Below are 27,182 nucleotides of genomic sequence, written 5' to 3'. Positions count from 1 at the left end.
AAGCCACGTTCAGGGCAATTCAAACGGCCTGCAGAGCCAGCGTTGGAGCTCGCAGTTCAGAGCCGAACGAAGAGGAGAAAGCTTACACATGGCCAGAGCTCAGTGGAGCCAGAGCTGTGGCCAGAAAGCACACACCAGTGCACAAACACACACCAGTGTTTGAAAACACAAATATCTCCCTTCACCACAAACTCAATAAAATTGTTCCCAGGCGCGCATCCAGGTCAGGAACCGAGGGCGCAGCCAAAACAAAGAAATATAATGAAAATGACATTAGGACAGAACGTGGCCGTGCGGCTGCACATGGGGCCAACAGGGGGAGCTCTTGCCCCACCTTTGGCGTACTCGGCAGCTTTGTCTCTGAAAGAGAAAGCAGACCGACAGCAGCTACAGCTTGCTCAACCGGCACGGAACAATGCTTTCACAGAAGCACTTCCCAGCCCATTAGCGAGAAAAGTCCAGCTGTGGCGAGCGTGCGGGGCATCAAATTGGGTGATAAAGACTGTGTCCAGAGGATACAGGCTCCAGTTTGGAACAGCTCCTCCCCGTTTCAAAGGTATAGTACAGTCATATGCCCGGGGAGAACACGCACGCATTTTGCAGGGGGAAATAATATCTCTGCAGAACAAAAACGCCATTCGGCTGGTTCCGCAGGAGCACAGCAGGGACGGCTTTTACTCCAGATATTTTCTCGTACCGAAAAAAGGCGGGGGTCTGCGGCCGATATTAGATCTGCGAGCTCTGAACGCATATCTGAGACGGTATACGTTCAGGATGCTGACAGCTCTGATACGGTTTGTGCGTCGAGGAGATTGGTTCATCTCCGTAGACTTGAAAGACGCATATTTTCACATCCCTATATACCCCCCTCACAGAAAATACCTCAGATTTGCCTTTCAGGGGAAGATGTACGAATATCTCGTACTTCCCTTTGGCCTCTCACTGAGCCCACGCGTGTTTGTGAAATGCACCGAGGCTGCAGTCGCACCTCTGATTGCAGCTCAGTCTCCGGTGGAACTTATGGCACACGCCACGATGCTGATATCACATCTGGCGGCTCTGGGTTTCACAATAAACTGGGAGAAGAGTATCCTAACCCCAGTACAAACAATAACCTTCATCGGGATGTCCCTGAATTCAGAGGAGTTCAGAGCACGCCTCTCAGCAGAACGACTGAAAGCCTTCCAGGCTTGTCTGGCAGTTTTTCGCAGAGGCGCACTCGTGAAATTCAGACTGTGTCACAGGCTGCTTGGTCTGATGGCGTCAGCACTGTCGGTCATCACGTTCGGCCGTCTGCACATGCGACCGTTTCAACGGTGGGTAGCATCGCTCAATTTGAGCCTAATACGCCATGCCCACCGGAAGGTGATCGTTTCTGGGACATGCGCACGCGCTCTGAGTCCGTGGAAACACACCGCTTTCCTGAACACCGGCGTTGCCATGGGAACCATCCTAACACGGAAAGTTGTTACTACGGATGCCTCGTTAATTGGTTGGGGAGCCACACACGAGGGCATGATGGTAAACGGTGTCTGGAGCTCACAAACACGGACAGCTCACATAAACTGTCTGGAGCTCCAAGCTGTTCTACTAGCTCTGAGACATTTTCTGCCCTCTATCAGAGGGCACCATGTATTGGTCAGAACAGACAATACAACGGTGGTTGCATACATCAACAGGCAGGGAGGCCTGCGCTCACATCATTTACACATGCTAGCACACAGACTGATAGTCTGGACCAGCTCACGCCTTCTGTCACTGAGAGCCACTCATGTGCCAGGGGTGATGAACAGGGGTGCAGATCTGCTGTCGAGAGGCAATCCCCGCTACAAGGAGTGGAGACTCCACAGCGGGGTTGTAACCCAAATATGGCAGCGGTATGGTCAGGCGGAGGTAGACCTCTTTGCATCAGAGGAAAACACTCAATGTCCGAGTTTTTTCTCCCTGACCGAGGAAGGTGCTCCGTTGGGCCTGGATGCTCTAGCACACGAGTGGCCCCCGGTTCTCCTGTACGCTTTTCCACCACTGGAACTGATTATTCCTACCCTCGCCAGGGTGCGAGAGAGGAAACATTCACTCATCCTGGTAGCTCCCCGTTGGCCAGGGAAGCACTGGGTAGCAGAAATTTTCCAGTCACTGCAGGGCGAGCCGTGGCAGCTCCCTCTCCGCAGGGATCTCCTAACACAGGCACGTGGAGAACTATTTCATCCTCATCCGGAACGCCTAGCTCTATGGGCCTGGCTTGTGAAAGGGTGAATCTGGCAGCCAGTGGGCTTCCCCAGAACGTCATTGACACGATTCAGAGCGCAAGAGCGGTCTCGACTCGTAGCGCATATGAGGGAAAATGGCGTGCATTTGAGGGTTGGTGCGCTAAAACCATGTTTAGCGCAATACAGAGCCCTGTGTCAGTTATTCTGACATTTCTACAAGAACTGCTGGATAAAGGTTTGGCTTTTTCAACTGTCAAAGTATACTTGGCAGCTATTTCAGCTTGTCATGTAGGCTTTGGAGACAAGACAGTGGGGCAACATCCTCTGGTGTGCCAGTTCATGAAGGGTGCACGACGGCTCCGGCCGGTGTCTAAAAGCCTCACTCCTTCATGGGATTTACCGATGGTACTTGATGCCTTGTCACATGTACCTTTCGAACCTTTGGAGCAGGCTGAGCTTAAAGTGCTCTCGTTTAAGACAGCCTTGTTAGTCGCATTGGTTTCTACCAAACGTGTGAGCGACATTCAAGCTTTTTCAGTAAACCCCTCCTGCATGCGGTTTACTGAGCAGAATCATAAGGTTTTACTGAAAACCAATCCAGCTTATATACCAAAGGTTTTTAACCCGGCCTTGCCATGCCGCCCTTTGGAGTTGATGGCTTTTTGCCCTCCACCGTTCTCCTCTCAGGAGCATGAAAGACTGCATACGCTCTGCCCCGTGCGAGCGCTTCAGATCTATGTGAAGAAAACGGCTGGTTTTCGCAAAACTGAGCAGCTGTTTGTGTCATGGGTTTCACCACATAAAGGGAAACCTCTAACGAAGCAACGCCTTTCCCATTGGGTAGTCGGAGCTATTGCTATGGCCTATCAGAGTAAAGGCCTTGCACCCCCTGCAGGTCTACGAGCTCATTCCACTCGTGGCATGGCCTCATCCTGGGCACTGTTTCAGGGTATACCTTTGGAGGACATATGTGATGCTGCCAGCTGGGCAACTCCTCACACCTTCACCAGGTTCTATAGATTGGATGTCACGGCACCAACTCTGGCTCACACAGTTTTGGGCGTGGGATCCACACTTGGATAACTGCAGGATGCATCTTTTGGTCTTCGAGTAAGCTTATCTGGCAATACGGGAGTCGCCACATCCCATAGTGAGATACCGAAACGAATGTTGAAAGAGAACTTTAGGTTAAGTAATTAACCCCGGTTCTCTGAAACATGAGTGAGGTATCTCACCAGATCACCCTCCTTGCCTGGAGCGAGGAAGAGGTGTGCTTAAAAGACTGAAGATCGCTTGCGTGTCGTCAGGCATTTATACTAGGAGGAAGCTCCTCCTCCTGGAGCTGACGTCACTTCTACCGGCCAGTCAAGACTGGCGTAATGTAATAGAGCTTCTGGGGGACAGGCGCTGGGGTCGTGTCCCATAGTGAGATACCTCACTCATGTTTCAGAGAACCGGGGTTAATTACTTAACCTAAAGTTAACATGTTCTTCAGTCACTTGTACCGTCTTCCGAGATGTTCAGATCCTTGACATACCTAATGAAGGGATTCCAGATGAACTCAAACAAATCTTGTTTTCCCTTTAATATATACGTAATTTTTTCCAGAGGGAGGGCAGATAACATCTACTGCAGCCATTGGTTTATGGTCGGTCCATGAGTCTTTTTCCAAAACATTGATATACATCTTTTTGCATTAAGCAAACTTAAGTTTATAAATGTCCGTTCATTTTTAGTATAATTATGTTTTTCAGGGTACAGTCCAAACACAAACAGCTTTGGCTCAAGAATTATTTGTTTGGAAATTATTTTCTCAATTACATCTTTTACCTCTTTCCAAAACAGTGTAATTATCCTACAATACCACATGCAGTGAACCAGAGTTCCTCTGTCCTCTGTGCATTTCGGACAAACATCAGGAATCTCCCTGTTATACCTATTAAGGTCCACTGGTGTTATATAAACCCGCATTAACCATTTGAATTGAATCATTTTCAGAGATGTGTTGATAGAACTGGTGTGGGCCAGTTTACATGCTGTTTGCCAATCTTCCTCAGATATCTCTAGCAGTAAGTCTTCTCTCCAAGCCTTAAGTCTATCATGAGATCCTTCTGATATATGTAACATTATTGAGTGATAAAATTCTGATATGATTCCTTTCTTCAAACTGTCCTTTGTTAACATTTTTTCTAAAGTTGACTTGGCAGGTTTTGTCAACTCATTATTTTGACTCGTTCTTATGAAGTTTCTGAGTTGAAGATATTTAAAGAAATGTTTCCTATCTAGGTAAAATTTATGTTGCAGATCCTGGAAGCTCATTAGTATGTCTGAGTCTGGTACATAAAGATTCTGAATCATTTGGAGTCCTTTGTCTTTCCATACTTTAAATATTAAATCAGCTCTACCAGGTACAAAAAATTGGTTACCCCACACTGGACTGAACAGCGATAAACAGTTTGGTTCATTTAAAATTTTTCTTACATCTCTCCATACTCTTATCATATTCTTAAGAAATGGATTATTAGTATGTTTCAGAAGCTTTGATATTGAATTTGAATATAAATATGAAGGCAGAGTCAATTTCAAATCCTGAGTCTCCATGTCAGTCCAATGTGGAGAATGATTACTGTAATAAAACATCATAGACCTCAACTGCACAGCATAGTAATACCAGTGAAAATTTGGGCACTTCAAGCCTCCTCGGTCATAAGGGAGGTACAGTAAAGATAAACAGAGTCTGGACTTCCTGTTGTTCCATAAAAAACGCAACATCTTCTTCTTTATTTGTGAAAAGAATTCAGGAGGAGGAGGAAGAGCAACATTCTGAAATATATAGAGTAACTTTGGCAATATGTTCATTTTTATTATATTTATTCTTCCAATCATAGATATTGGTAGTGGCATCCATCTTTCAAATGAATTATCTACTTCATTCAATATGAGTTTATAATTGGTTGCAGCAACCTGTTCAAGATCTGAAGAGATGTGTACCCCTAAATATTTAAATTCATTAACTATTTTAAACTGTAATACATCAGAGGATGGGCTAATTTTTTCATTTGCATTTATTAATAGAATAGAAGACTTATTTTTGTTTATTTTGTATCCAGATATCTCACTAAATAATTTAATTATTTCCATAAAAATTTGTATTGATCGACTTAATTTTGATATGAATAAGATCACATCGTCTGCGAACAAGGAAATCCTGTGTTCTGTAGGTCCAACAGTGATTCCAGTGAGATGAGGGTGTGAGCGAATCGCAATAGCAAATGGTTCTATTGCCAAGGTGAATAGTAAAGGCGACAATGGGCAGCCCTGTCTGCAGCCTCTATTGATCTTTATTGGCTTAGATATGTTTCTGTTTGTTATTATTTCAGCTGAGGGATTATTGTATAATATTTTAACCCATTTTACAAAATTGTTTCCACAATTGAAATTTTCCATAACTTGAAAAAGATATTCCCAGCGAACCCTATCGAACGCCTTCTCGGCATCTAATGATAAAAGAGCAGAGTCCGACGTGCCTTTATTATAATGAATTATGTTTAATACTCTCCTCACGTTATGAAAGCCTTGCCTCCCCAAAATAAACCCGTTTTGATCTCGGTCAATTGTATTTGGCAAAACCTTTTGTAAACGTCGCGCTAGCAACTTAGAGATTATTTTCAGATCAGAATTTAGCAAACTAATCGGCCTAAAGTTCTCACATTTATTTGGAGATCTGCCTGGCTTTGGCAAAAGAATAATCATAGCAGCGTTTATAGAGTGGGGGAAATAATTTGAATGAAAAATTTCTTTAAACATGTCTAATAATGGGGTCAAAAGCTTGTCTTTAAAGGTCTTATATAAATCTATTGGAAGGCCGTCTGGTCCTGCTCTTTTCCCTGATTTCATATTGTCAATGGCTAGCCCTATCTCTTCTTTTGTAATTTCTAGATTCAAGTTGTCCTTGTCTTCCTCTGAGAATTTTGGTATATTTAAATTATTTAAAAATTGATTTATGTTTTCTAATTTTATGTTTATTTGCGCTTTATACAATTCTTCATAGTAGTTCTTAAAAGCTGCATTAATTTCTTGGGGGTCTTGCAAGGTTAGTTCATTTGATATAATAGATGTGATTGGTTGTTTAGCTTCTAACTGGTTTAGTTGCCATGCCAGTAACTTGCCCGCTTTGTTGCCTTGTTCATAGAATGTTTGCCTGAGTCGCAAAAGACTTGATGCAGCTTTTGAAGCTGAATATTTATCATATTCTGCTCTCAAAATCAATAATTCCTTTTCTAGTTGTGGGTCATTTCCCTTATTTACTTTAGCTTGAATTATTTTTATTTTATCTTCCAATTGTATTCTAGTTTTTTCAGTTTGTTTTGTTTTAGACCCTGTATAACTAATAATATGTCCTCTAAGGAAGGCCTTAAATGCTTCCCATTTTATACTTGCTGTTGTTTCTGTAGTATTAATTTGGAAGAATTCATCAATTTGTATTCCTAAATATTTCACAAAGTTTTCGTCTTGTAACCATTTATGTTGAAATTGCCATCTCGGCCAAGAGATGCTTCTTAATATAAAAGTACTTCTCTTCTCTTTTTCTCACACTTCCATACAAGACTCTAGTTGCCATTTTATTGCTTAGTGGAGTTTCAATGATTCACTTTAACATTTATAGTTTTTTTTTGTAAAAGGCAGGATGTTTTTGTAGCTGCTTTGTTTTAAGCAAATAACTGTTTTGAGGTCAAATCTCCCTCGCTCAGTGTGTTTTTCAATGTTTATCATACAACAGGTGCTGTCTGCAGCCACAATTGTTGCAAAGCACACCTCTGCATTGTGCAACGCCTGCCGTCTGGCCTCCTCCAAGACCACCAACCCAGTTGCTAAAAGGCACTTTGTACAGTCTGCCAAGGAGGTAGCTAATACCACTGCCAACCTGGTCAAAACCATCAAGGTAGGTCAGAACCGGCATTCCGCAGTGCATAATAATAATATTTTGGTAGAATTTTTTTCTTAATTTTTTGACTTTGATTTATTTTCCAAATTAAGATATTTCTGCTCAATAATTTTCTGTCTGGTCTTAATGTTCTCTCAGTTTTTTGAAAGCTGACCCACTGATTTTGACTGGTTCTGTTCCGTTTTCAAAGGCTCTAGATGGCGATTTCTCAGAGGAGAACAGGAACAGGTGTCGGGTCGCCACCGCTCCGCTCATCGAAGCCGTGGAGAACCTGACGACGTTCGCCTCCAACCCCGAGTTTGCCAGCGTCCCGGCTAAAATCAGCACCGAGGTGTGTCCACGAGAACATCGGAAACCTCTGTTTACACCTTTGTAGTGAAACAGAGGAGTGTGGAACACATTCAGGCATTTCTAATTTACTTAAGAAGCATTTTTTCCCTTAAAGGGCTCAGCAGCTCAGGTACCCATCCTCCACTCGGCACGCTCCATGCTCGACAGCTCCACCCACCTGCTCAAAACGGCACGTTCATTGGTTATCAACCCCAAGGACCCGCCCACTTGGTCCGTTCTGGCTGGTCACTCTCGCACCGTCTCCGACTCCATCAAAGGTCTCATCACAGCCATCCGGTTAGTGATGGAGGGATTGTTCAGATCTTATGCATCCTGTTTACGTTGATTTCTATGAAGAGATGTAGGTGTTAAAATTGCAAAATGAGAATCTCATTAACTAGATCTAATACACACTAGATCTAAATAAACAGGACATGTTTATTTCTGTTCATTCTGATTAGCATGGGTTACAGCTAATCGAAAGTTCTTATAAAAGTAGAACATCACAGAAGTCTGATAAAAACACATTGTTATGTTATGGCCTGCATCATTATGGACTTCTGCTTACTTGACATTTGACTAACGCACAGTCATCAGAGTGCTGCCTCCAAACATATGAATGGAATGTTAAGTGTTAGGCAAAAGTGTGGCAGAGGCATGGCATCCATGCTGCTCAGTGTCCATTATGGAGTTTCCAGAGTCAGTAATGATCTGTGTCATCTACTGGTAATGAAACACGCTCAGCCGTGTTTCATTAAGTCTAAATCTTTGCAGCTGTCTCTCAGGAAGTTTTAATGCAATTCATGCTTCCCTCTGCTGATGAGCTTTTTAGAAATGCTGATTTTAATTTTCAGAAAGTCCTAGTGCCTGATCACACTTCAAACCTGCCAAAACTGCCTGTAATGACCTTCATTCCTTTTTATTCCTATAATAATAAGGAAAATTATAGGTTTCCTTTACCTTTAAGAAGTCATAAATTTTTTTTTTGAATATGTCAATGTGTGTATAATGAATCCTTATGAACTTCAGGTTGAACTGAATGAATTAAAACATTTTTTGATTATTTCCCCATTTATTAAAATTCACCTCTAAAGATGTTGAACTTGCTCAGCCAAGATTATGGATTAAAATTGTCTTTATACAGTCATGCATGATGACAATTTTGCAGGTTTAATTTTTTCTTTCACACCTTTTTGCTCCTGACCTTGTTCAGAACAACACCGATCCCCCAGAGGGACTCGACCCCCAACAACAGATGCACTGAATTTTGAGGCTTTCTTCTCTTCCCAGAACATCTACAAATTAGCATTCACACACAGCCAGCCAGCTTAGCATCTCTTTCAGTTCTGCTGCTCTTATCGCAAGCTTCCTCGTGGACTGCAAATTCACAACTGGGACTTTGGCCCATGCCTTTAATGGGATTCTATGAGCTTCTGCGGTGCTGGCGAATACAAATGGCAAAGGACCTCTCTGTCCTGCAGAGGTCGATCTCATAACTCTGTTCGTCTCATTAAACACAAAGATGAGGTTTTCTGGTAGATTTCCTCACTGTCCCACCACGAGACCAAAGTGATACTTAACAGACTTAATCTGCCCATGAGGCCAGAGCCACAGGCAGCTAAATTACCTTCTCATGTTGATTTTCTTGCACAAAGAAAATGTTTTAAAAATACATCTGCTTTTCTCTTCTGTTGTCCTGTCTTCTTCATCTATTCATTTTTATTAATATCAGAGTATTTCATTGCTTTCAGTTCTTAACCTTTTTTTTTTTGGTCTGGTTTTCAGAGACAAGGCCCCTGGCCAGCGGGAGTGCGACTCGTCAATTGATAACATTAACAAATGTATTCGAGACATTGAGCAGGCCTCTCTGGCAGCCGTCAGTCAGAACCTCCCCAGCAGGGACGACATCTCACTAGAGGTGAGCAGCTGAGACAAGACAATATTATCACAATGTTCTGAGCCCATTAGATCCTTCTGCTGAATGTTTGTACCAAGAGAATCCAAAAATCTTCACGTTTCTCCTTTGCATCTTTGTTTTATGTTGCTTCCTGATGGCTTGTCTACACAAACCACTACATTTTAATTAAATAAAATCAAATAATGTCACTTAACTTCTTTTAATCCCTGGTTCAGGCGCTACAGGAGCAGCTGACCTCTGCTGTGCAGGAAATTGGTTACTTAATTGACCCCGTTTCAACAGCTGCCAGAGGCGAAGCTTCCCAACTAGGACACAAGGTATGTGGGCCAGGACGGTAATCACAAGTGCACTGGAATAATGGAACAACAGAGTGGTGTGATTTTTGATATGTTCTCTTAAAGCAATGGGAAATGTGACAAAATTATGGAAATTACCAAAACTTCAGATGCCTTTTAATAAGAGTTGGACAGAACAGACTTATCTTAGACAGGTAGGGTGGGGCAAGGTCATAAAAAGCCATTTTTAAAATCAATTTTTTGATTTTAAAGTTATATTTATTGATTTACATTCTTTATCTTCAGTTTGGAATATGTCAACTTGATTTTAACATTTTACCGACAGCAATTTTAGTTTTGACTTACTGATTGAATGCATACATCTAAAACTAAAAAGGAGCCGTTTTAAAAGTTTTAGAGTTTTCAACTCATATTCAGGTTAAACTGGAACTGTTATCCTTTAAACTTGATGTGGTTAAAAAAAGTGCTAAGTCGTTTTTTGTTTTTTACAAATAGATTACCAAAGCTACCAAATAGTACTTGAAGGATTTAACATTGATTTTAGGATACCCAGTCCTTTTTGTGCAAATTGAATAGTTACAGATTTTGGAGTAGAGCTGGTCTAAGCTGCTGTGAAAGGTCCTGCACCACACTATGAAAACTGAAGACAATTTCATGCGATGTGTTGTTTTGTGATTTGTAAAACGTACACAGACTTCTGAACTAAAACTGAGTCTTGAAAAGGATGGACATTTTAAACAGAAAATGTGTATGAGCTCTGTAACAGTTTTGTTGCATGCTTGAGGAAAAGAAAGTTAGAAAGTCATGTTTAGCTTCAAGTATGATTGAGTCTTCTGCTCACAGAACTTGTATATTTTTGTGTATTTTTCCCCATCAGGTTACCCAGCTGGCGGGTTACTTTGAACCTCTCATCAAGGCTTCTGTGGGTGTCGCCTCCAAGCTCAGTGACCACCAGCAGCAGATGACTTTCCTGGACCAAACTAAGACACTGGCTGAGTCTGCCCTGCAGATGCTCTATGCTGCAAAGGAGGGTGGAGGAAATCCAAAGGCAAGGACATTTTTTAATCCTCTATGTTTTGTTTAAACTAATTCTGCCCAGCAGCTGAGATGATTTAAGAAGTCTCAAGTAGGATATTTAACCGTCTCCGCTGGTACTTGTGTGATAACTTCATAGGCAGCCCATACCCATGATGCCATTGCGGAGGCAGCTCAGCTCATGAAGGAGGCAGTGGATGACATGATGGTGACGCTGAACGAGGCGGCCAGTGAGGTGGGCATGGTGGGAGGAATGGTGGAGTCCATCGCTGAGGCCATGGCCAAGGTAAGTTCATCCAGGGAGGGAAATTTTAACTCCACAGTGAATGAATGAAAACCCTCTCACTCTTGTATTTAAACCCAAACAAACCCATTAACCCATTTAGTTTCTGGGGGGTTTTTTTTTACAAGAAATGTTTGCTGCTATTGCTTCCTAACTGTACAGTGTCTTGGAAAGTCTTACTACCCTTTGAACTTATGTATAGTAAGTCATGTCCCTAAAATTTTAGGGGACTTTATGTGAGCACATAATCAAAATGAAAGGAAAATTAGACTCAATGTTTTACTTTTCTTCACATAAACATCTCTTTCCAGTTTTGAATGACTGACTGAACAGTTCTCCATGAGACAACCTCACTGATTTAAAAGTTTTTTCTCTGACGTGATTTGCAGGTCTTTGTGATTCTGGTTCTGTAACGACCCACTGAGGCCTTTACAGAACATTTGAAATTGAGATGAGATTTGTCATAGGTTGACTTTTTCTGTCACATAAAATCCCCTAAAAAGACATCAAGACCTGTGGTTGTCATGTGACAAAATGTCTGAAGGCTCAAGGTGTATTGATGCTTTTGCAGTGATCTAGAATAAATTATTGTATAATAATATAAGTTTCAGAATTTATTCTGTTAAAAAGCTTGTTGGTTTTCTTAGCTTGTCACCTCATGTTCGCAGCATAATGACTGCAATCTTTGTTTTGTTTAAGCTCACTTAAATAATTCAGTGGGGGAAAATTAACTGTTGACGTATCCATCCTTAAACAAAGCCAGGCTTTTTTCCAACAGCAAAACTGTTGGCAAAAAGATAAAGTGCAAAGAAAGTCAGGAACCTTTTTACCCTGATAACAGGTGAGGAATGACACTAGCTCGTTACTTCCTTACACTGCAGAACTAGAATTATCACTAAGGCAACAATTACTTATGTGTGACCTCACCAGAGAGAATGACGTGTTTGAATTCATTTAACATTATGGATTATTTATAAAATAATTAGTTGTAGCTCTGCATTTTCAGCATTCGGGAGTCTATTTGCCTGCGTGACCTTCAGCGCAGTTGATTAAACGGGGATAATCAATCTGTATAATGGTTTGTTGTCCTCTGTGATTCGAGCAGAGCTCATTTGAAGCTTTTTCTCATGAACTCAGTCACTTATTCAAGGCTGCAGATTCCAAGCTGCGACATCTCTCAGCGGGAGTGGCGAAGATCACCCACTTATAATATTCTGAATTCCTATCAATCCGGGCATGCTTTTCCCACATGTTATCTTTTTTCGTCTCTTCCTTTCCTGTGACAGGCACTTGTGTTGAGCACTGTCTAATTTAGTAAAAGTGCTGGAAACAATATGCCTGCATTGCTTTTTTCAAAGCTGTAATTACAAACTTGGGTGGATAATTTATAATGAATGTAAAGAATTCATTTGTTTGCTTTTAAAGATGATTTGCAGGTGAAATTATGCCTGAAGCTAAAGACCTAAAAGATTTTCTTTCTCTGATGTGTGCATAGTGAACAAATACAAGTGAGCTGCAGTGCCATTTCTAACTAGTTTGTGTCCAAATTTAGCTTGATGAAGGAACGCCTGCCGAACCTGAAGGCTCCTTTGTGGATTACCAGACTAACATGGTGAAACATTCAAAGGCTATTGCAGTTACTGCCCAGGAGATGGTAAGCCTTCACGACACGTACAACTCCAACTTGACAAAGTTGAGAATATTTATAACATTATCATATGTCCTGTAAACAATTGTGACATGTAGTAATTTGGCCGATGCTTTATGAAAGGTCACCAGTTTTAAAACGCTGATCACTAGGCTGAAATGAGCTTTTTTTTATCTCTACTCTGAAGTTCATTGTGTGTGTTTATCCATTAGATGACCAAATCAGTGACCAGTCCGGATGAGCTGGGGGCTCTGGCCTCTCAAGTGACCGTGGACTACAGCCAGTTGGCCGTTCAGGGGCGGCTGGCTGCTCACACTGCTGAGCCAGAAGAGGTGAGGAGGAAACTAAGACATTCATAAAGCAGCTCCACTTTCACAAGCCAAGGAGATGGAGTTTAGTCATCAGGAACAAAGAAGCCAGTTAATTAACGAGGATCTTTCTGTGCAATTAAAATCTCGTCTTTGTAAATCAGTGCTAAAGTTTTCTGGTCGGCTTCTCCGTTGTTGCAGATCGGCTTCCAGATCAAGAGCCGAGTGCAGGAGCTCGGTCATGGCTGCATCTTCCTGGTCCAGAAGGCCGGAGCTTTGCAGATCAGCCCGTCCGACAGCTTCACAAAGCGGGAGCTCATCGACTGCGCCCGTGCTGTTACAGAGAAGGTATCAGATTTATAAAACCTAGCTGCGTGGCATTTCTAAAAAAACAAACAAACAAAAAAAACATTTTCTGCAAGTTCATTAAAAAATGTCATTGAAAGCGATTAGTTTCCCTTAATAAAGAATTAGCAAACAAAACTCACTCAGCTATTTGCTCTTTAAAAAAAAAGGTTGTACCTGCAGGTAATTGTCCATCCTCACCTGTATATTTATGGATTTTAATCTCTCTACGTCCCCAGGTGTCCTTGGTGCTGTCAGCCCTCCAGGCTGGTAATAAGGGCACCCAAGCCTGCATCACCGCTGCCAGCGCCGTGTCGGGCATAATTGCAGATCTGGACACCACCATCATGTTTGCATCTGCAGGCACGCTCAATGCAGAGAATGACGAGTCCTTCGCAGACCACAGGTCGGAGCATGAAATACTTGAATATAAACATAATTACAGCTTCTTTGTTCAGGCAATTTTTCATCCCAGACTGACAGAATGAAGTGTAATCTGCTAAATGCAAAGGAAGACTTTGGTGTTTAAAGATACAAATTACCCAGAGTGCACTAAAGATGGCGGAGGTGTCACACTGCATTAAATTAATATTTTGGACTGTACTTCACTCTGAATGCACAGTCTTACTGTTTTTAGGATGAATTGATTGATTTATTTGTGTACTCCTGGGCCCCTCTTCATGTTTAAAAGGCACATTGTCTCCTGTCAATGGAGTTCTGAATGCAGCACAGTGCAGAGACGGACATATCTGCTGATTCAAGCTGAGACCTGTGACATTACATGACACAGTGACACGGATCCTTTCAGGCAGTGCTCAGGCAGTTTTTGCCTCATGCTAGAATAGAAAAGCATAAGTGGTAGTGCTGCATGAATTTGGTTTCAGGGTGTACAGAAGTCTTAAAAACTTGAGAATTTCCTGCAGATTTGTGTCTGTCCTCCCTAACAGTTTTGGAAACAGTTCTGCTTAGAAATCAAAACATCTGTGCGACCAATGATTGCTTCTGCAAGTGTTAGGCTTTGAGTTTAAGCTTTTATTTACTCAAAATAATATTTGAAATTTTTCCGCAAAAGCTCACATTTCTTCAAAGCTCAACTGAATACTTGTCATATTTTGTGGGACAAGTAGTTTGTTTGGTTTTTAACTTTCACTCTCTTTTCTGGAATCAGGGAAAACATTCTGAAGACTGCCAAAGCCCTGGTTGAGGACACCAAGATGCTTGTGTCCGGAGCCGCTTCTGGACAGGACAAGTTGGCCCAGGCCGCCCAGTCTTCTGCCAAAACCATCACCCAGCTCACCGATGTTGTCAAACTGGGAGCAGCCAGCATCGGCTCTGATGACCCTGAGACACAGGTGACTACGAGTTGTGAAACGATGTCATGTCACTTCTTTGTGCTTCCCAGACGTCACGGTAACAAGTCAGTGTCCCTGTCTGCCTTTTTCATCAGGTGGTTCTGATTAATGCAGTCAAAGATGTAGCCAAGGCGCTAGCTGAACTCATTAGTGCCACCAAGTGTGCGGCCGGGAAGGCAGCAGATGATCCGTCTATGTACCAGCTGAAGAGTGCTGCTAAGGTGGGGGGATCATTCTGGAAAAAAGTGTTTGACGGATCAATTTCTCCATGCATTGGTGTAATATGATATGAACTGTGAACCTTGAACAACAAAAAATAAACCCGTCTAAAATACTTTTTTTTGTTATTTATATCTTATCATGGGAGGCCTAAGGAAAGAGGAAATCTGAAATGCATATGAAACCCTGTTCAACAGAAATGAACAGTTGAATTGTCTTTTCTGACACACATGCAGTGTTAAAGCTGCAGCTCATAATTCACTGATTACACTGTTCGACTCCTCATTATCACTCTGAGCTGGGAAGATGTCGGTTCAGTCAGCAACAGCCCAAGGTGTCAAAGTCTTGCAGATGGTGAAAAAACATCCATATTTAGGTTTAAGGTTGGAAAACAGAAACTGTTTTAAAATTTTTTAGTTTATTTTCCTTCTGTCATTCATTAAGGTCAAAAGCATCTTTATTTGGATATTGAAAACTACAAACAGAACAACAATGTTTCCCATAATTTAGGTGTAGAGGTTTTAGAATTTAAATTAGTTTATATCATGAGCAGGAGAGTCATTCATGCGAGACTCTTAATGATTTGTTTATAGCGTTCTTTCCTTTGGCTGAACTGAAGAAACAACTCTATTGGGCTCAAAAGTTTAATTTCATCGTGGAGTTTTAGAGGTGCTGTTAGGACTTTTCTGGAATTTAAAGGAAATGTTTTCATTCCCTACCAAAACATTTCTTGTATGTGACTTTCATATCTTTATACTGCATACAAAACATTTTTTACTGATATGACAAAAAGCTTGAACATATATTGATATAAGGTAAACCATTAAAATGCTGTCTACATTGTTTTAAACTGTGTGTGATTGTGAGCGTGAGTGGGAATAAAAATAGCAATAGGTATTTTTTTTAAATCAAATCAAATTTTATTTGTATAGCACATTTCAGCAGCAAGGCATTTCAAAGTCCTTTACATCATATCAAACACAGAAACACAATGTAATATAGAATCAACAATCAAAACACGACATTAAGTCAGGTTCCATCAATAAATTTGTAATTGATGTTTCAAATACAATCCTAAAATAAAATTTTGTTCCATATAACACAGTAGGAGTGTAACCGGTAAACCTTTTATGGATGCAAACTCGACTAAAAACCCACCTGTTTAGGATTGTATTTGAAACGTAATCAATTACAAATTTATTGATGGAACTTGACTTAATGTCGTGTTTTGATTGTTGATTCTATATTGCATTGTGTTTCTGTGTTTGATATGATGTAAACACTTTGAAATGCCTTGCTGCTGAAATGTGCTATACAAATAAAATTTGATTAAGTTACAGTATGAGTTCATTTTCTGACAAGAGTAATCAGAATTGTGACCCTCTGTATTACAGTCCTGCAGATTACAGCGCCCCCTGGAGCCACAATGTGTGATGGTTACTGAATTTGATGGATTTTAATCATTATTCAGAATACACAATATGCAGAGGATAAATTAACTTATGGTTGTAACTTTCCATTTTACTTTCCCCTTTTATGTACTTTTATCACCTTTATAACCAAACTGCAAATAAATGGGCCTTTATTTACTGATTTAAGAATGATTTGTCATGGGGGTTAGGCATCTTAACTGGGTGTAAAACCAGTAATGCTGTGTTCCAGGTGATGGTGACCAATGTGACGTCCCTGCTGAAGACTGTCAAGGCTGTGGAGGATGAGGCGACTCGGGGCACCAGGGCACTTGAGGCAACGATCGAGTGCATCAAACAGGAAATGGCGGTAAGAAAAGCCAGGAAAAAACTCATTAGCTGGAAAAACTCATCAGTTTTTTTTTTTTCACCAAGACTCAGTGATTTAGTCTTTTAGTTGTGTAACTTTACTGTGTGGTTTTCTCCATCCTATCAGCTGTTTCAGTCTAGGGACGCTCCCAATAAGACCACCACACCAGAGGAGTTCATACGCATGACTAAGGGCATCACCATAGCTACCGCTAAAGCTGTGGCTGCAGGAAACTCTGCACGCCAAGAGGACGTCATCCATACAGCCAACCTGAGTCGCAAAGCTATCTCCGACATGCTAACAACCTGCAAGGTGCCGAGCCGCTTCAATATATGCTGGCTGCCATGTGCTAAAGAGATTAAATTGGAAAAGTTAAAGTGTTTATTGATTGATTTTCCTTTCCAGCAAGCGGCTTACCACCCAGAGGTCAACGAAGAGGTCAAGAACAGAGCCCTGATGTTTGGAGCAGAATGCACAACTGGATACATTGATCTGCTGGAACAAGTATTGCTGGTAGGTCGAAAACCACATCAGGAAGGGTTTGCATGGAAATAACTTTCCCCTTTTTGTTAGCTAGCTCCCACTCTTGCCTGTACAAGTGTGTTTAAGTGATCAGCGTGTGTGCTCAGGTGATGCAGAAGCCTTCAGCAGAGCAGAAGCAGCACCTGGCAGCTTGCTCCAAACGAGTGGCGGGCGCCGTCACGGAGCTCATCCAGACTGCCGAGGCCATGAAAGGTAACAGCCGCCACCCAGACCGGCACCTAAAGACAGAGCCGTGCAGAAGTATTCCAGCCTCTTGTACCTTTCCGCATTTTGTCACATTACAACCACAGATTTTAATGTGTGTTATTGGGGTTTTATGTGATGCTCCAACACAAAGTAGATCATATGTGTGAGTCTGAAGAAAAAGAATGAAAGATTCTCAACATTATTATAATTATTTTGTTTTTACAAAAAAAAAATCTCAAGTGTTGTTTGCATTTGTATTCAGCCAACCAATGTGAATACTGTATCGAAACATTTTACTTTAGAAAACGCCTCAACCTCAGTCAGATTAGATGGAAAGTATCTGAATTCTTGTCTCAAATCCCCAAATGGATTTTGGTCTAGACTTTTATTTGAATAGGCTTTGATTTAAGTACTTGTGTTGCAGTTCTGGTAGTATTTAGATTGTCTTTAAGATTGTAGTCTGTCTGTTGCAGCCTCTAACATGTCTTCCTCAAGACATTATGTATTTAGCTCCATCCATCTTTCCATTAACGCTGATGAGCTTCACTCTGCTGGAGAAATGCAAACCATGGAGGAGATGTTGTGTTCAGGCTCATGTATTAGCATTAGATTTCTATCACACTGTGTCTTTTTATTTTGACTCTTTTTACCCATTAGATGACTTTTGATAATGGCTTGCACTGGATTTTATTTAGGAGTAGCAGAGCAAAGGGGCCTAAATACAAATGTACACCACATATTACTGAAGATATTTTTTCAGTTTTGTTTCATTCTATCAGGACGCCCTAAATTGTGTTGGTGCATCACCTGAAATTAAATATCACTTGAAAGTTTTTGGTTACAAAATGTGAAAGAGCTCCAGGGATTTGCATAATTTTGCACGGCCCTGTATAAAACAGACATTTTTAAACATTTTAATAATGTTCCTGTCCCCTCTTATTTTGCCACAGACGGAGGTAAGTTAGCATTGATTTGTGTACTGTGACTTCTTCAGCACTACAAAGGGTTTCTTTAATCAGCCACCATCAGGCTTCTCAAGCATCTTTGTCTTTATTTATCGCACCTTATTTCCATTTAATCTACATTGCTTCATTTTCAGCCTGTTTGTTCGCTCCATCAGCTGTGCATGGAGATGTGCGGAGATTTGCTTTTTTTCTGTGCTCACGGTTCTGTTGTTTTCTTTTGTGATCGGCGTGTTGAGGCATGCTCTAATGCAACACAGGTTTCTAAGGCAGTGTTTGATTTCTGCCTTTGAGTTTAAAACCTAATGGTGTGTGTGTATTCCGCGCTTCAGGTTCGGAGTGGGTGGACCCAGAGGATCCTACAGTGATCGCAGAGACTGAGCTGCTCGGGGCCGCGGCGTCCATCGAGGCGGCAGCGAAAAAGCTGGAGCAGCTGAAACCCAGAGCGAAGCCAAAGGTGGGGGACTTAGTGATGGATAACTGAGGGATAAAAGGGGGGAAATAGTTTTAAAATTTCTTAAATTGCACAAAAATGTAGACATTAACTTTGTCGGCTGCTGTAAAAAGTAAAAAAATAAAATTAAATAGATTTTCGGGCCTATATTAGTAAATGTACAACTGAATGAGATATGGATATGAAAGTATGTAATTCACAATTTTTTCTCCGCAAGATGGATCTAATTTAAATTTTTTGACTTGATGTTAATGGATACAATTTCCTTAATTTGTTGTTTACATTTGTTACCAATGGTAAGGTGTCACTAAGATGAAAATAATAATTCACCGGTGATTCTAAATATTAGTCAAACTACTCTTTTAACATTTATTTGTGAATGAAAGTTAATTTTATAAAAACCCACTGTAACTGCGCAGCTGCTTTAAATGCTTCAAAGGATTTTATAATATCTCTTGTTTAATGCAGTAAAGAAATGTATAAAGGTTAGAATATGCTCTGGTAAAAGCATTTAAGAACTATAAATAGGTTGTTTCATTGTTAAAACAGCATATCTTATATCTAAAACAACTTTTTAAAATAAAACTGTTATTGAAATGTAAATAATGCATTTAATTTTACATCAGTCCTTTATCTGGTGTTTGTTTTAGCAATGAAGCCTAATCAGAAAGACATTAGTACTGTTACATTTTTAATAACAAAATATCGTCATGTTGTCATTCCAAAATTGACTAACATTATTGCACATTAAGTGTTTTCGAATACATAAAAAAGTAACATAGTTTCTTTAGTTATTTAGGTGTCTTTCTAAAGCAGAACACTTTTGTGAAGATTTCTGTCCACCTTCATCTTCAGTCTTTCTCATTTTTATGTGAAACGCACAAACCCAGCCTCTGAGGTGCCGTCTCTGTTTGCATCCCACGCTCCCACAACAACACAGTTTACAGTCCCCCCTCCTCCTCCTGTTCCTTTTCCCTAATCCATTTCCCATCAACTCATATGTCCTGGTTTTAGCTTAGTCCGTCTGAGTCTGCTGCCATTTAAACCCCCATCCTCTCCTCCCTTGCCCGCCCCCACCACCGGAGGCCTTCTCTGCAGGGCTCTGTCTGATATGTTTGATATATTAGGTTGTTATTCAGTCCCAACTATATATCAAACATATTCCTACAGTGTCCCGCTCTGTCTACAGACTTGTGGTGTGAATGTGTGTCTGTGTGTGAGAATGTCTGAAATACTGAATGTTTGTTCCTCTTCAGTTGATCCAGACTAATTTTGTTTAGTTTTTTTAGGAGTTAGGAACTAGTGTTTCTGGTATTTTACTGACTGGCCCTCCTTCCGCCCTCAGCAAGCAGACGAGACGCTGAACTTTGAGGAGCAGATCCTGGAGGCTGCCAAGTCCATTGCCGCAGCCACCAGCGCTTTGGTCAAATCTGCCTCAGCCGCTCAAAGGGAGCTGGTGGCCCAGGGCAAAGTGGGCTCCATCCCTGCCAATGCTGTGGATGATGGACAGTGGTCCCAGGGGCTCATCTCTGCCGTAAGTCCTTGCCGCTGAAGAGATCCAGCCGATAACAATCGGAGCAAACATTTGTAAAATTTCCTTTAATTATTATTTCACAGGCACGTATGGTAGCGGCAGCAACAAGCAACCTGTGCGAAGCAGCCAACGCCTCAGTGCAAGGCCACGCCAGTGAGGAGAAGCTCATCTCTTCAGCCAAACAGGTGGCGGCCTCCACCGCCCAGCTGCTGGTGGCCTGCAAGGTGAAGGCGGACCAGGACTCTGAGGCCATGAGAAGACTGCAGGTATGCAGTTAGCATCCTGACACGTATTTACGAAAACCTAAATTTATTTTTATTAGTACCATAAAAGTAAAAGTGTGATTATGGTGATAAAAAGTTGTTTTGATAATCTCACTAGCGTTTTTTCTTACAATTCACACCACTTTTTTATTTTTTGCTGTGGTTAATCCATCTTTAGCAGGAAAGAAAAATCTGAATAATTAACAGTTTTCATAGAGAACATGTGGTAAGCTTGACTTGTAATGTCCAGACACTCCATTTGTTTCCTGGTTGTTAGAAAAACATCTTAGTTCAAAGATGTTTGAACTAAATGGAAGAATAGTCTCTTCCATTTTCAGCAGCTCACACTTGCTGCTGAAAAGTGCATTTCTCAAATGGGATATTTTCTCTCTTTTTGACTTGCAATGCCATTAATGTATTAACATAAAGCAGTTTGTATGAACAATTTTCCATTTAACCTTTCTGCCATTGTTCTATTTTTCTCCGTAGATTGCCGGGAATGCAGTAAAAAAGGCATCAGACAATTTGGTCCGGGCGGCTCAGAAAGCAGCTTTTGACAAAGCGGATGAGGACAATGTGGTTGTCAAGACAAAGTTTGTGGGTGGAATAGCACAGGTAATGATTTAAATGTCATGTCTTTCTAGTTGCTACATAAATGTTTTCTGATAGAATGTTAATGTTATTGCAAACATGAGAGGCTGATGTGTTGTAAAAAAATAATAATTAATAAATAAATTAAAAAAACAATAATCAAGTTTTATTATTATTATAATCTGTGATTGTACTCTTTTATAGTATTAATACTACAAAGATTATTTATCCATCTTGGCACCCAAGAGGTGTTGAGAGACAAATTGTACTCTGCAGCCAAGTGCAATAGAGTTTTTGGTCATAAAATGAAAAATTGTCAGAGCTAAATACATTTTAGCTTGACATGTTTTTATTTATTTACACTATTTCAGTAGAGTATGTGTTATTTTAATTATACAATTGTGGGAATTTTTGTTCACTCTCATTCAGACGTGACGACTTTAAGAAAAAAAAATGCCTTAAAGGATTTGTTTTGTTAATGTTCTCAACTTTGTAGCAATACCAGTTTATTTATGCATGTGCAACCTTTTGGACTAAATGTTTCTGCCACCTCTGCTAACATGGGTATTAAAAAAACCAAAAAAATTCTGTACCGTCTGCGCAGATCATTGCAGCCCAGGAAGAGATGCTACGGAAGGAGCGGGAACTGGAGGACGCCAGGAAGAAGCTGGCTCAGATCAGGCAGCAGCAGTACAAGTTTCTGCCAAGCGAGCTACGAGAAGACGCCAACTGATACCTGCTGTGTGATGAGCACATCTGTGTTTGGTGTGGCAAACCTGGACAGGTGTATGGCCCACAGTGACTTCTGTGACCGGTTCTTGAAAGACCGGTACTTCATTGCATGAAAAGATCTTAAATAGCTACGAGTCGGTTTAAAATACTGCTGTGTGGAGCCAACTACTTCCTGCAAACAACATAAAGATTGACCTGACAGAACTTAGTGCTCTCTTATACTGTCTATAATAACTACTTAACCCAGAATGTGACATCCCTCGGACAAACAGCACAGCTCACATTTCACCCTATAAGCTTTTGTTTTCCATTTCCGCTTGCAGCTCCATTGCACAAGCTTTCAAATGAAGAACTGATTGTACTGCTGCTTGTATTGCTTAGCCATATAAACACAACATGAATCTGAAGGCAAAAAAAATACTCCCCAAAACATTTCAGCTTGGTACTCTGACTGTGTGAATGTTGGCCTTTATGCTCCAGTTGCACCTTAACGTCTGTGTGAATCGTGTGAAGCGCTGTGGCACGTCTCTGCTTTAATTCAGTGGTCAGTAACCTTAATGTGAAGTAAGATAATCCAGTCGTATAAATATTTTTTCCTCCATTCTGCTTCCTTATATTTCTCATCTCTTTAGGCAAAACATATGAAGATGCAACACATTTTACTGATTTCTCAAAGACACTATGAATACGTTTCGTTATGTGCAACCACTGTGTTACATTGTGAATGTTTTTTTTTTCTTCTACGCAGGAAAACATGTTACCACAGAGATTATTTATTACGGTAGGGTAATTTTAGCTGGGAGGGGTCTATTTTCAGGGTCAGATATGGTCTGAGTTTATAGCAACCAACAGCAGAGGATTGTGTGGCTTCCAAGCAGGGTGTCGGATATTTTCCCCAAACCATAAAACTTTTTTTTTTTAATTGCTCATCCTTGTAGGCGATGAAAATATGAACAATGCAATAACATAACAGGTGCTTTAGGGGGCAGCATTGGTTGCGTTCATGCTGTGCAGAAAGTGAAATGTGTTTTTTAAGTTAATAAATATTTCAATGATCTTTGTAACCTGGCAGCTGTACAAAGAAAATTGAGACTACATTTATGAAAAATGTATATTGTTAACACGTTGATTTATTTGGAGAGCACAGTAACTGTCTCTTCTAGAGTTACTTAATGACAATTTCTAAAGCAATATCTTCACTGCCTGGTATTTCTTTTGGTCAAATTAAGCAACAAATAATGTTGCAATCAGTTAACTCTCTCAAACATTTGACTGCTGAGAGAAGGAAAAGTGAAGCAAGTGCAAAGATAATCACAAAGTTTTGTCTTGTTTTTTGTTGCTGCGCTGCAACTTTAACCAACAAGCAGAACAGGTTAATTTTACAGCGTTTGATTGTGATGTCATCAAACCTTTCCCTCTTCTTATTCTAGAGGACATTATTCAGTTAGATATTACACTACACTGTAAGTTTAGGGCCTAGGTGAGGATGCAAAGCTTTATGCTTTAGGAGTAATTCATGCCTCCACATAGCAACACTGTATCCTGCAGCATGTAAGCAGTGTGTTTTTCTAAGTTGACTTTTGTTTCAGTTGATTCCTGGTATTGTGACCTGTGTGTGTGTGTGTGCGCGGGTGGGTGTGTGTGGACATTTTGAAAGAGATGGGGAGCATCCACCGCTTATCAGTACAGTCTGTAGTGTTATTATTGTTAGTGCCTTAGTCGTTTACTCATACAGCGTCTGCTGCTGCAGCAATAGCTTCACGTAGAAGACAAGTTTTTGCTCGGAAACGTCTGTTCCTGTCTGTGGTATTTTGACATGCTGTTCCTTTAAGTGCTGAAACAACTGCGCCTCCTTTATCGCTCCTCTCTGCCACATGTAAAGCCTTTTCTGGGTTGACAAATGGACTGTCTGCCAGTCAGAAAATAAAATGTGTTTGAAGTTTAAAATGTATTATATTACATATATGAATACATTTTTGTACTGACTTTTATGGGCATGTAACCACAGTGCTTCTGAACAAAAACACTCACCAGAGACAAAAGTGTTTCAGCCCAACTGCTTTGTGTGTAATGAAGTCCCCAACATTTTACGAATGAGTTTTTTTTTTTCTTGTGCTTTTAAGATACTTCGGAAGATAAATTTGATAGGAATATTTCAATATATCTGTCACTGTTTTATTGCTGTGTGGAGTAATAGAAGTGTTCCCACTACCGTAAGAGAAATTGAATTAAAAGGTTGCTACACTAAAGATGATTGATAAATTAGGATACTGAGAATATTTATCTGGCCTGAATAAAACTTATTTTTTGTATTCACTGAAAATAAAGCATTTCAATGTAAATGATGTTTTGCATGTATTTTTTGAGTCCCTGGCATTTCTGTGGACATTTTCTACGTATGGAAGAGCACTGTTCAATCATCTGAAAAGGATATGACACAACAAACCTACAAACACATGTCCATTGTAATGATTTAAGTTCTCTTGGGATTATTAAAGTACTTTACAGGTGAACTAAATGTATTACTTGTATGAAATCCTAATTGAAGTTTGTGGTTGTGATGTGATGAAAATGAAAAAGTTCAAGAAATTAATCTTTTTGAAAGGCACTTTTAATGAAATTCATGCTTCCTTTCATATCAACAATCAAGGTTTTGAATTATCAAACATATTTGATAACTCAAAACTGCTGGTTTATCAGTGTGGATCACTGATAAAAACAGCAGTTTTAAAAATGAAGTAAGTAATCAAGCTTGTAGTTCTCAAAACATTTGGGTTTGAGCAACATTTCTGACAATTTGCCTAGTATTTAGCAAATTCTCAAACACTTTTTTGTAATTAATTCCATGACATAAAATTCAGTCAGATTAAAACTAACTGTAGAAATCATTAAGGCTTTTGACGATTCATTGTGCCGTAGCTTGACAACAATGTTTAAGGGCCAATTTTATATCAGTAAAAAGTTTAACCTAAAACATTGGTTTTTTAAAAAAGCTTCTCCATACTGAAGCCTTTTTTTCAAACCTGAAATTTTTTTAAGTATTGTGCACATTTTGTCCACATTTCAGGTTTAATTTATTTTTAAGCTATGTGTATTTTATATTTCTCACTATTTTGCAACCAGTTCTTCAAAGACATTTGTATCCTGGAAAACCAGAATCTTTGAAGTCTCCTAGCAATCACCAAAACTGTGTCCTGTACAAATGACAGTACTTTATTTTATTTTCAATCAGAGTAAAAATAGATTTTCTGATTTAAATCAGATCTCTGCTTTTATGGTTGAGATTCCAGGACCATAAAGACTCAGCTGGAATTTTCTCTTGTCATTCTTCTAAGTAAATTTTGCTTTTGAGATACATTTAGTACTGCTTGTTTGTACAGTTTGTTTTTACAGATGCATTTGGAATAACTTTCTCTCTACATCAGCAGCACCGACTTGACTTGACTCAGGCTGAGTCAAGGTCTTCTGAGGAAAAGCAAGAGAGGTCAGTTCTGCCAGGAAAACAAGGTTTCTTTTTTATTCACAAGACCAGCTAGTATTTCTGAGTCAGCACAAATCTAAAGGATATATTGAGTCCAGACTTTGTACTGAGACTTGTGCTAAATCTGTCCGGCACTAAAATCCAAGGAGGCGACGTCAATTTCAGTGGCACAGCTGCTCCTGGGACAGAGTTCAAATCTGCCTTCCATCCTCTGATATTTACTCAAATCAGCTTCGTGTTGCAATTCTGTAAATGCTTGCTGAAATTACTTGAATCAAGTTTTCTTGTGAATTTGACTTGGATGAGATGAAGGAAGAAGAACTTTTCTAAATTAACGATGGCATTGAATTTAATGTTGACTGGCGGTGGATAGAAGACATCTCATCTAGTATTTTCCTGTTCTAAATCTAATTCTAATAAAAGTCAGAAGGCCGATACTGTTACTGATGATGACAGCAGATTACATGGCGATGCTGGTACTTTCATGTCATTAAAACACCTGTTGTAACATGGAGGCATTTTTTTTCCCATTTTGTTACAGTTCTGAAATATTTCAAATTTTTCAGGGTGCCTCACCTACTAACCTGATGGGAGATTACTGACTTGTGGCATACAGAAAGTACTATGCACTTAATTTGTGCACGTTAATAATTTAATGAGATCTCACTTGAATGTTGTAAAGAAAAGTGTTAAGGTGGAAATTTGGAAAATAAGACTGAACCTAAACTTTAATCCTCCATAAAATTTAAAAACACTTCTTAAAAATTCAAAATAAAATATCCTCCAACATTATACTGTCCATATATCAGATTAAATTATACACAGGTGGAATTATATAGACGTACTATGTAGGTGACTTCTGGATATCAGAATAAATGTGTTTGAATACAAATGTATATCACACTTTTTAGATTTCAGTTGCAAATTAGAAAAAAAAACCTTTGTTGGCTTATTGCATAAAATCTCAAAATATGTTGAAAGTCGTGTTTTTAATGTGATGAACTGTGAAAAGTTAAATTGAATTTACTTTTGCAATACACTGTACTGCATTGGCTCAGATGGTTCGATAGGCAACTTAAAAAATAAAATAAGAACCTTAAAGAATGTAATAATATGTTTGGAAACACCACAAACAAACAATCAAAAAATAGAAAACAATCTTGAAATGCATGATCTCAAACAATTAATGCATAACACATGTTTTGTCAAGTTTCAAAAGCTTCAACATCTCACTTCTGACTCAAAGGATTAACATATTATTATAATTGGAAATTCAAAGAATACTGAGGGTAGTTCCAGGTAATCCATCTACCGTACATATTTGTTTTTGCCTATAATATATTTTTAATCATTTCATTTCACATTTTGTTTAATAAGCTGTCTATTTAATACTCATAGAAGAAGCCCACCTTCTAAATGTTTGCTAGATCCATGACAATCTATTTTGAATCAATAGCTCCTTAGTGTTATCTCTGAATCTTTAAATTCAGTATTAATGGAAGTGTTTTGTTCTGAATCAAACGCCTGATCTAATCAGACAAAGTTATCATTTGCTGGACAGGTACAACGTGATGATCTTTGTCTCTTCATTTATTCAGAGTCTATGGGTTACACGGATTGTGCCCTGAGGCTCCCTGATCTCTGACTATGACTGGCATGTGTGACTGGCTGCTAAGGGCTCCATAAAACACATGGCAGGATGACAACATGGTGACAGCTGACTGGCTCAAAAAAGCTTCACAGGAAAGATGTTGCACACGCCAGACCA

General features: G+C 39.9%; 1 protein-coding gene across 4 annotated transcripts in view; it reads left to right on the top strand.

The window, feature by feature from the left end:
* The window catches only part of tln2a (talin 2a), a 93,054-nt gene extending 68,776 nt beyond the window's left edge, over positions 1-24,278 (top strand). For 3 of the 4 annotated variants that reach the window (XM_032560239.1, XM_032560237.1, XM_032560238.1), the window contains 23 exons: positions 6,991-7,152; positions 7,346-7,486; positions 7,601-7,782; positions 9,271-9,403; positions 9,619-9,720; positions 10,577-10,747; positions 10,874-11,020; positions 12,570-12,671; positions 12,878-12,997; positions 13,175-13,321; positions 13,558-13,724; positions 14,487-14,670; positions 14,766-14,891; positions 16,552-16,668; positions 16,795-16,980; positions 17,074-17,181; positions 17,298-17,403; positions 18,348-18,353; positions 18,692-18,816; positions 20,159-20,347; positions 20,431-20,613; positions 21,100-21,225; positions 21,806-24,278. In XM_032560239.1, coding sequence (XP_032416130.1) covers positions 6,991-7,152; positions 7,346-7,486; positions 7,601-7,782; positions 9,271-9,403; positions 9,619-9,720; positions 10,577-10,747; positions 10,874-11,020; positions 12,570-12,671; positions 12,878-12,997; positions 13,175-13,321; positions 13,558-13,724; positions 14,487-14,670; positions 14,766-14,891; positions 16,552-16,668; positions 16,795-16,980; positions 17,074-17,181; positions 17,298-17,403; positions 18,348-18,353; positions 18,692-18,816; positions 20,159-20,347; positions 20,431-20,613; positions 21,100-21,225; positions 21,806-21,934 — 3,159 coding nt within the window. In that variant the 3' untranslated portion in view covers positions 21,935-24,278. The remainder of the gene's footprint in view (positions 1-6,990; positions 7,153-7,345; positions 7,487-7,600; positions 7,783-9,270; positions 9,404-9,618; positions 9,721-10,576; positions 10,748-10,873; positions 11,021-12,569; positions 12,672-12,877; positions 12,998-13,174; positions 13,322-13,557; positions 13,725-14,486; positions 14,671-14,765; positions 14,892-16,551; positions 16,669-16,794; positions 16,981-17,073; positions 17,182-17,297; positions 17,404-18,347; positions 18,354-18,691; positions 18,817-20,158; positions 20,348-20,430; positions 20,614-21,099; positions 21,226-21,805) is intronic. The other variant, XM_032560240.1, reaches the window with a different exon arrangement.
* Positions 24,279-27,182: the final 2,904 nt, after the last annotated feature.

This window comes from Xiphophorus hellerii, chromosome 4, assembly GCF_003331165.1.
Source record: "Xiphophorus hellerii strain 12219 chromosome 4, Xiphophorus_hellerii-4.1, whole genome shotgun sequence".
NCBI lineage: Eukaryota > Metazoa > Chordata > Actinopteri > Cyprinodontiformes > Poeciliidae > Xiphophorus > Xiphophorus hellerii.
The sequence above is the reverse complement of the archived record's forward strand: the minus strand, read 5'-3'. Positions and strand labels throughout refer to the sequence as shown.